At 34.2% G+C, this 10842-nt stretch overlaps 1 protein-coding gene across 1 annotated transcript; it reads right to left on the bottom strand.

The window, feature by feature from the left end:
• Nucleotides 1-4247: 4247 nt before the first annotated feature.
• Nucleotides 4248-9216, bottom strand: LOC140887030 (probable polygalacturonase). Its single transcript, XM_073294034.1, has 5 exons — nucleotides 8489-9216; nucleotides 6213-6333; nucleotides 5794-6042; nucleotides 5272-5425; nucleotides 4248-4940 (listed from the first exon to the last, which is right to left on the bottom strand). Exons 1-5 carry the CDS (start codon nucleotides 8960-8962, stop codon nucleotides 4415-4417), a joined length of 1524 nt encoding a protein of 507 aa, XP_073150135.1. The 5' UTR covers nucleotides 8963-9216; the 3' UTR covers nucleotides 4248-4414.
• Between the last annotated feature and the right edge of the window lie 1626 nt (nucleotides 9217-10842).

Here is a 10842-nt window from a genome sequence, read left to right as displayed (position 1 = left end):
TAAGTCACATGTTAAATGTTCCAAATATCTAATGATAGATGGTGAATCATATCCCACTTAAATTTCAAGTCTATGTTGTGGACTCATTTTGGTCCGTTAGGTTCTCGATAATATGCAAATTACAAAGATGAGTATGGTGGTAATTATTTAATTATCTCACACTAATTAATGATACAACGTGGATTATAGCATGGATCCAAGCTGAAGATGGTAGTTTTATTTTCATAAGTAGTGATTTAGAAATGAATTGCAATCGTTTAATAAATGATTATGAAAGAGCATTCTATGTATGAACATGAGCAACTGAATGCTCCACAGAAATCCCGATTGACACACAAAAGTCATCAAATATTTGTGATTTTAATTCAGCATCTTTATTAAGGCGGATTGTCTTGATTGAGTGATCAATGAACCGAGCTCGTAATGTAATAATTTCCCAAGTAGTCTAGAAAAAACTATATTTCGAGATGTCAGCAAACTAACATGTGACCACTTAGTAGAGACATCAATACCACGAAGTATCGAAATGGTCCACGTGATGAGTGTATATGACCACAAATATTCTCATGAATTCTCTCCAAGAAGGTTGTAATTTCAATATCAACATTTGTTGGGAAGATCTTATAATTAATTTTCCTTAGGAACAAGCCATATATGAAAAATTATCATGTAAAAGAATCTTCTAGTTCTTTAAATGATGTCCAAAAGAATTATTTATTATTCTTCGCATCATTAAACTCTCAGGTGACCAAGTCGGGTGTGCCATAATTTGAAACTTTTATTGTCAACAAACTTCTCGTTTGTGATTGTATTTGCCTCAATTGTTTTTATTATTGTGTAATACATCTCAGAAGAGAGTGCACATAATCTTTATTTTTATTTGTTTTTGACTAGATATGATATATGTAATGCAAAGAGACTCAGCATCCTTCGCATTCAATGTTTCAATATGATATCCATTTCGGCGGATATCTTTAAAGGTAAGAAAATTTCTCTTTGATTTTTTATCATATAGTGTATTTTCAATATATAGGCTTGTCTCTTTTGCTAATGATTTTTCTCTTTTCATGACCTTCAATAATTTTTTATACACCCGATATTTTATAACATTATTTTCAGCTAATATTAATTCAAAAAAAATTTCTTTGAAGAATGTGTGTGTGTTATACCGCTATCTGTTAGACATTCATCTTGATCTTCGCTCATAAATCTGAAAAATCACTTAATTATTCTAGAATTCATAGTGATCACCAATAATTTCTATATTCAAAGTTTCAAGATTAACAGAAGAAATCATTAATACTCTTATACACATGTGATAGGTGATGAAGTACAATAATTGTCCATGTTGAGTAGAATGATCGAACCATGTTGCTTGGGTTGTTGTACGATTTCAAATATTTGAGTTGCACTGCTACAACTAGCTATATTTTTCGGTAAAGCGGCAAGCGCTGAGTCATTAAAAAATTAAAAGTAAAATTAAAAAAATATTATATGTTAATCTAGACGGATTTGAAGAGTCTACGCTAGATCCGTTAATTTGGGTTAGGCCCGCTTGGTCGGCCCGGCTCGCCACACAATTTAAGTAGGTTGTGTTGATTTTTTTTCAACCCAACTAAAGGCGGGCCTGGGCGGCCAACCCACGCGGGTCACGGGCCTAGGCAGGCCAACCCGCGGCGGGACTGGATTTTATTATTATTATTTTTTACTTCTATGGTGGTATATGTACGTCTTTTTTATTGAAAGTTGTGAATTTTTATTATATTAAGGCAGTGTTTACAACCTCTAAAAAAGATTTATTATTGATTTGTTCTTCACAAATTATGAAGGAAAATAACTTATTTTTAGAGGTTGAAAACACTACATAGTTACTTTATATAAAATTTACACGTGTGAAATTCATAATTAAAAATTTTATTAATATATTTCTATTAATATTTATTTATGAAATCAAATTAATAATTAATTATAATGATTTTATTTTTTATTTATTTATTTATATTTATAATGAGCCAACCCGCGGGCTGACCTGCCTAACCCGTAATCCACCTTGAATTGGGTTGGGTTGAGGATTTTCAGCCCATCGGGTTAGTGGATCGGCCCGCCCTTGACCCGCCAAACGATGGGTTTTTGGTGGGCCGACCCGCCATGGGTTGGCCCATCTAACAGCTCTAGTCTACACGGCGATTAGGTGGTCTAGACGACCAAATGTAATAACTCTCAAAACTTCAATTGTCTAAAAATTAGGGCGGTGGACAACCGACCGTCTAGGAGGTCCTAGGCGCCGCCTTTTAGAACACTGTTAAAAGTATGAGTGTTCACGGATCGGTTAACCGCCCGAATTGACTATTCGCTTGAACAAAAACTGAACCGTTAATTCGGTTCAGTTTTTTGGATTTTTGGTTTTTTTGGTTCGATTCATTTTTTTCTCCTGGTTAACCGAAAACCTATTTTTTTCTTTATATTGTTTTAATCTTTTTTATTTTTTAAATCATTTTTTATTTTTGTATGAATAAAATAATAAATATAAACATAAAAATAATAAAATAATAAAAAATTAAATTTCGGTTAAAACAAAAAACAAAATTTTTGGGTTTTTAACCAAATCGTTAAATTCGGTTCGGTCAGGTCAAAATGCACACCCCTAATTAAAAGACAATAAGATTTCAAAATCAAAAGTGCAATCTTCACTATCTGATTGAATATATAATCACTTCTAGTTAGAAAATCACGCTATTTAAATCTAAAAAATAAAAATATATTACAAACATGTAACGCTTAAAGAAAAAATTGATAAATAATTCTTAAAAACTCTCTTAAATACTACCTTATTATTTATCTATTATATTACACACGTGATCACCACTATTTATTATCACTCTTGTCATCACAACTAGGGGTGCAAACGAACTGAATCGAGTTGAATAATGATAAAATTTTAAGGCTCGAATTCGGCTCGATAAGCAAGGGCGGACCCAAGGCCAGCTCCACCCGGGCTTCAGCCCAGGTCGGCTCGAAATTTTTTTAAATTTTGTATATAAATTTTTTGAATAATTTTGGTTTAATTTGTTGGTAGCCCGAGTAGTTCAATTCAAAATATTAAAGGATGCGGGTGCTTAGAATTTTAGCCGGGTAAACTAAAAATCATGGGTCTGCCATTGTCGATAAGAGTATAATCGAGCTCGAGCTCGATTCGAAGTTCGATAATTTAAAATATTTTGGCTCGAGCTCGGCTCGAAATGAAGTTCGAGTTCGAGTTCGGTTCGAAATATTCGAACCTATTCGTGAACTATTCGAATATTATGGTTCGAAAAGCTCGAAATGTTCGAAAAAGTTCGAAATGTATATATATTTATTATATAATTATATTATATTAATTAAATATTATGGCTCGCGAACTATTCGCGAACTATCGAACAGAGTAATTTCAGCTCGAGCTCGGCTCGAAAAAAAGTTCGAACATGTTCGAATTCGGCTCGAGTTCGATAAGCTCGAATACAAATCAAATATTTATCGAGCGGGCTCGTAAAGCTCACGAACAGGTTCGGTTCGTTTGCACCCCTAATCACAACTACTAATAACCATGTGTAATTTCTCGAACATTATTCAATTAATATAGGGTAGATCGAATATAATATTATATGTCAGAATTAAAATCATCGTCAATACTTAAAAACCTGAGTGACTAACTCATATAATATCTACATCATCATTTCCCACAGATTTAAATTGATTGAACAATGAAACTTATGAGTTATGATCGCTTGGGCTTGGCGAAGATGGAACCACCAAGTCACCAACCCGTGGATCGACTCCTTATGACAGTTACTCAAACTCTACATCAAGCCACTCGATCCGCCGACAGGGCGAGTCCGAGCTCTCATCTACTGCAGAAAAAATGACCAAGCTAATTGCAAGCACCTCCAGAATCCTAGCAAGAAATACAAGGATCAGTATCTTTTGATACCCGAAATATGCCGAATGTATAAAGTTTGAGCCATCTATGTTCATTGACAAAAATCATTCATTATTAATTATCATCCATCCATAACATCAAACGGGTGTATCCATTATTCGACGTTTAACTACTTTGGTAATCAATCATTGTATTGTTTGACGTTCTTGCGTGCTCAATGCACAAAAGTCAAAACAACTAAAGCCCATATGTCTTATGTTATTCTAGAAATATTACTTTTAAAAAGAAAAAAAAAAACAAAATTCTTTTCAACAAAGTTTGTAACCGGGACTTAAACAGCAGATGCATCAACTGAAAATGATAATTTATGTACAAGAATTGAACTTATGAGGAAATACCGTTAAAAATGGTTTACAAGACGCATTCACTGATCATTCATGGCATTTTGCCCGATTCAATCCGAAAGTTGGCCGAGGAAAAATCAGACCAGCAGCTATATCAAAAACTATAATCTATATCCGACACATTTTGAGATACCGATTCTTTAACCAAGTGTCCTTGTTCGTCGTACAGATCAAGATTTTCGCAGGGAGAAGGGAAAACCGTCCCAATGACACGGCCTTGAACGAAGGCACACTGGAACACATGCTTCTTTTTGTATGTTAACCCTACTGACATATCCTGAAACGTAACATTTCTTACAGGGATCTCTTCACTTCCTTGTAAACGGACAGGCACACGTACACCTTCTCCATGTATTGAGGTGTAACTAATGTCTTCTAGTATTGGGACCGCCTTGGGATCGAATCCCATGTCTGGATGCTCGTTATAGTCTGTCTTGATGACGATACCAACACGAAGGTCATCAAATGTAATATTTCGATATGTTATTTGTCGAACATATCCCCCTCTTCCAGGAGCTGTTTTGATTCGGACACCACGCCTTGAGTTCCATATATGGATGTTTTCTATGGTGATATTTGATACACCACCAGACATCTCACTGCCTATCGATATGCCGGCACTGTTAGAAGCAAATATATCTCGTGTTATAGACAAATTTGGATACATAACACGTAGCTTCAAATATAAATTACTAAACATGGTACATTTGAACTGTTTCTACAACAAGAATGTAGATGCATTCAAAGGGGTCATATGTGAAGACGTGGGCACTAAAGGTTTATGCAACTATGCGAGGAAATGGACCATGAGTACTAACCTTACGTGAATCAATCCCTTTTCTCGTCGAGAACATAAAATGATATGCGTAAACAAGATATTTGTGGTTTTTTACATAAATCTTTTTTTAAAAAAAATATTTGGAGAGGGAGCGACTAATGGTATTTTCTCACCTGACATTGGAGCGAACAATGAGGTTTCTTATGAGTATATTTCTTGAAGGACGTCCATAAGCAGTCCCATATTGGTCCCAACCACTTTTTATGGCAATGCAATCATCTCCTACGCTTATGTAACAGTCCTCAATCACCATATCTTCACATGAATCTGATTATCCCATTCAGACAAACCAAAAGATAAATCATCAAAGGTAAATGTTGCAAACTTAACATATCAATGGCCACATAGAAACTCAAACACCATTTACGCCTCAATTATCATAATCATAAAATTAAAATTTGTGATCCAACACGAGGTTGCTACTGTATGATCTATTGTTAGAAGTATAACTGATAGTAACAGCATAATTCAAATTTTGTAAACCATGCAATAGCCAAAGTACCATGTTTTGATCATTGTACCATACAGGCATGCATACATGACAGTAGGGGAAATTATTTCTTTCCAACAGTCGGAAGAAGCAATATTGCTCATCCATTAATCCCGTGCAGTAAAATTTACAAGAAGAAACTTACCAGGATCTATGCCATCAGTATTTGGAGCTCCCAAAGAAGGAGCCAGGATGGTCAAATTTTTTATGGTGACATTCTTGCAATCGTATGGATGAAGTGTCCAAAAGGGAGAATCCTGTAAAGTTATGTTAGATATCAGTATGTTGCTAGACCACATAATCTGTACAAGTGGTCCTCTCGTGTAGTTAAGAAGCTTTTGCCGGTATTTCTTCCACCACATTTGACCTTGACCATTAATGGTGCCATTATGTCCTGTTGCAATCCGACATGCCAGTGTTCAGACTTCAGAAAAAAAGGGTATACTTTATGTCTATTAGAATAAGGTTTTTGCTCCATTTTAAGCTAATTTGTCCTAATCTATACCCCTAATCTTACAACTATTTAGTCTTGGATTTGAACAAGAATTCCATCTAAATGCTGACCTGTAATTACAATATCTTGGAGATGTTGGCCATGAATCAAGCTTCCATATCGTGGTCCAGCGTGTTCTCGCCCATATCCATATGAAGGCAATGGGGGCAATAGAGGCCAATACTTCTCATCCTACAAATATTGTAATGAAAGTGAAAAGACAAGAACAGCTTCATGTGTGAGATAAATAATATGTTGATACTTACATGGCTCTAGCAATTCTCGAACAAAGACCAGAATGATTAAATTTCAAAGATGTTACGAAATCATGTCAAATGTGGTATAACAATATTTTTCTCCAAGAGTGCAGTAATGATAAGTAGAAATATAGTTAGGAAAGTCCAAGAAAAAATTTACACTTACTATTGAAAACCAAATGGACTATATAAATTACTATACCGTTACGGTCCCGAGTTATGAATCAATTTATGGCACGCTTTGTTGGTTATTTGAGGGATTTGATGCTGCCTCCTTTGTAAGTCTTGCAACTTCTCAACCTACTTTAAAGAATGCAAGTTCAATCTCGTTGGAGAGAGAACCTCACCATCTCCTTTTACACTTTTAATTAGAGAATTGAATGATGATTTTATTAACTCGATCAACCATACTTTTGTACACATATGACAGCATAATTGACTCAAGATAACTTCAAATCTTCCAAAAGACTTCCAGGACTTCTTTCCAACCTTTTAGGACATACTATGATATTTTAACAGCACTATGATATTTTAACAAAATAAAAATCTGGGAATAAGATGAAGACAAACTGAAAATAAAACCAGATAGCCAATCGACACCTATCACCTCGCATCGTGGTTCATGATACATACTGTGCGATTCAAACTAAGAGATTAATCACTTGAATATTTATCATCCAGACAGCAAAAATTTTGTGAAAACATGTTACATTATCTTCCATCAATCATATAGCATTGAAGCAAAACACAGTGATATTAAATTAACAATTCTTAAACTAATTCACGATTTTCAGTTTTACTTAATTTATGGTTTAAAGCGACCCATACCTTTGAAGTACAACAACAAACTAATATCATTAAAAAATGCTTAGATGTGAACAAGTTTTGTTCGAAGCATTTCGAGTGCCTTCTTTGCCGAAAATAAGGGCCATTGGAATGGTTTAGAAAACAAAGTGATCAATTTATACTGATAGAAAATAAGGATAAAGATAAACTTTTCTAATATTTTAATGGCTTCAATTTAGAGGATAGTTAGATGGCTTACAAAAACAAGAGGTTCTAATTATAATCACCCTTTGCTTACAGGTTCTCTTAGATGTATCAAATCTCTGATGAAACTACAATGCAACTAAAGGTAACTCATGCTAATGAATTGTCATTAGAAATTGCTATAATTTCCTATGCATTAGCTTATGGAAATGTGTAATCAAGTTCTTTATGCTTCACATGTTTCTCCCAACACCCTGCTAATCAAAAGCATTTTCATTCAAAATTTATTTACCGTCAGTCTACAGCAGATACTAGAAAGAGTGGCAACACATGGACTGAGGAACAACTAGACATACGGGACAATATATTCAAAAAAGTAAGCATTCATATAGTTTCTTGATTATGGATATCAGCTAGAAAAATTCATGCACATTGCATCTCTCCCCAACTCTAACCAATTCATATCATGTTGCACACTGGTGCAAGGAGAGGATAAGGAATTGAGAGGATAAGATTCCATAATTCAAATTGATCTCCCACATTTGTTGGGGCTAAATATTATATTTTAGCGCATTCATGAACACTTGTAACGTAAATAAAACAAAGGTTTCTCTGAGGTATATAAAATTAAGAATGCCCAGAATTACAAATTCAAACCAGAAAATCCATATAAGTTGCCCAAGTTAACTATATTTAATTTCTATGACTCTGGAGGAAACCAGTTTGAGCTCATAATGTCTACAATCTACACGAAAATTTACAATTCTCCGATTGCTTAACAAGCCTTGCTCGACTAAAACAGACAACCGCAAAAGAGAATAGATACAGCGATGACTGAGTGAAGACATAAAATGATACTGCCAATGTAATCTGCCAAATGGATCCCACAATCTAAAACTCAGTTCTTAATCAATTCACTAGTAAGATTATTCCCTTGCTAAGAGCATAAAAGATCGTAACTTTTTTTATTCTCGATTAAGCTTAAACCAAGCATATGCAAATAACGAAAATCCAAGATAATAAATATCAAATCCAAACCCAAAAAAGTTCAAATATTTAGCCCAAAAAAGAATGAATCGAATCGTTAAAGAAGCACTCACATCAATCCCGAGAATAACAGCACCCTCAGCAAGGAACAGAGTCATATGACTCGTGAGATTAAACGGCGCGGTGAGCCAATTCCCCGGCGGCACATTGAGCTGACCACCACCCTTTCCACGAAGCTTCGAAATGGCCATCACGGCCCTCTCAAACGCCTCCGTGTTAAGAGTGACACCATCCCCCATACCACCAAAATCCGTCAAGTTAAAAGCCACGCGCCGGAGCGTCGGGAACTCCCGCGACGGAAACGCCCGTCTGAAACCCGGGAATCCTCCGGAGGCAGGGTGGTACTGCCAATAAACCACAGTGGATAAGAAAACAACCGAAAGGACTGCGAAGAGAGTCTTGTGGGTAGAACACAGATTGCTGGAGAAGGAAATCGGAATCCAACCGCGGAAGCGGTGGTAGTTGGTGGGAGACGACGGGGCCCACCAACATGACGGGCTCGCTGAGGGAGTTATCGTCTCCAGCATCGAATCAAGCGTTCTTTTCCAATGGGGCAGTGAGATTTTGAGAGATTTAGGTGGATGGGATGCAGCATATGACTGATTCGGATCAAGGACGTGGTTTTTTCGACGAATTGGAAAAGTGTTCTTGGTGGGAAATCGATTGGAAGGTAAAGGGTATTGATCAGTGCAGATCGAAATTCGAAAACACAGAGAGGTATAGTCGATTGCAAGGGAAGGGAAGATTGCGCAAGAGTTGTGGAGGTTTGAAAATTGTAGTGATTCTGATTTTAAAAATATCAATTTTATATAATTTTTATATCAACCTCTAACAATGGACTTTTTCATGCACTCAAGTCAATACTCCCATAATTCTATTTATATATATATACATATATATATACATATGCTCCCATATTTTATCACCAAAAAAACTCTCATCACTTTAATCGCAAAATATATATGTACGATGGCTAGTATAAATATAAAATTATATATAAGAAGAAGACAAAATTGAGTTGTAGACAATATTGGATGAAAAATGCACGTGTTGTCTCAATAACATTTCATATTTGTTTTTTCGAACGCAAATATACATTTTAAAAAAAATATTTTAGATTTGTTAAACGCGCATATGCATTTCTTTTTTGACATTATAGTTCTCTCCTTGATACAAAACCATATAATTCTCATGCATGTATAATTATATATAAGGTCATATTTATGTGATGTTGGGAAAAAAATATCATGGTTGCATAAAAAAATAATATTAACATGATATCATCATTCTTTTTTTTTTCTTAGAAATTTTTTATGAACCTTTAACTATGGACTATTTCATGCGCAAAAAAAAAACTCATAATTTTATTTGTTAAAAAATTACTGCCATAATTTTTATGGCATTATATATATATATATATATATATATATATATATATATATCCCAATTTTGGATTTTTAACCTTTAATATAATATAATATAATTATAGATCTTGGTTCTTTTGGGCCCATACTTTTTGGACATGGGCTCATTGAGTCACACGAGTCCAATTCACGCAATGGTGATTACTGGTCCGACTCGTTAAATTACTCGTCAGGTAATAAAATCGGTAATAAATTCTCAATCTAATTAATTTTTTACAAAGTTCGATAATAATATAATATACAACCTAAAAATCAAATAATGTTATTAATATATATTTTTTAGATGATTATCTTATTTAGTTAGATGTGAAAGATTTGTGATCAAGATCAATATGTCAAAAATAATATATGCAAAGATTTATATTCTATGATTTTCCTTATAAATAGGGGCAATTGAGTTCAATAAATATTGCATCTCATTATTGACTCTCTTGAATTTTCTCTACTCATCTCTCTATTTTTATTATGATTTATAACACGTTATCAGCATGATGATGTATCTCATTGAGAATGAAAAATAATTCTCGTTTTATTGATTCTATTAGAATAGCACAATGTTTCTCGTTTTATTGATGCTATTGAAATAACACAACGTGTTGTCAATACTCAATATTATGAGATATATATTCATTGGTGCTCTAGAAGTTGCACAATGATAATTGTTGATATATTGGTGTCTGACCGCTTAATTCGGTATCAACTAGCAAGTGTACTAGGTCAAGTAATATTAAAGTGGACAAAGAGTCCAAGTATCGATCTCACAGGGACTGTTGTCAATTTTCAAAAATTAATTATTTAGCTTAATCTAGACAGAATAATAAAACGAGAACTAAAAATTAAATAAAAATTTAATTACTAAAATAAAATAAGAATTAAAATAGAAGAAGAATAAATTCAATTAAATAGAGACAACCAAGACACACGGTGCCAAACAAATCATGCAAAAAAGTGGCAAATCCAGGATCCAGATTTAATCTTAAATC

Source organism: Henckelia pumila, chromosome 3, assembly GCF_033568475.1.
Source record: "Henckelia pumila isolate YLH828 chromosome 3, ASM3356847v2, whole genome shotgun sequence".
Classification (NCBI taxonomy): domain Eukaryota; kingdom Viridiplantae; phylum Streptophyta; class Magnoliopsida; order Lamiales; family Gesneriaceae; genus Henckelia; species Henckelia pumila.
The sequence above is the reverse complement of the archived record's forward strand: the minus strand, read 5'-3'. Positions and strand labels throughout refer to the sequence as shown.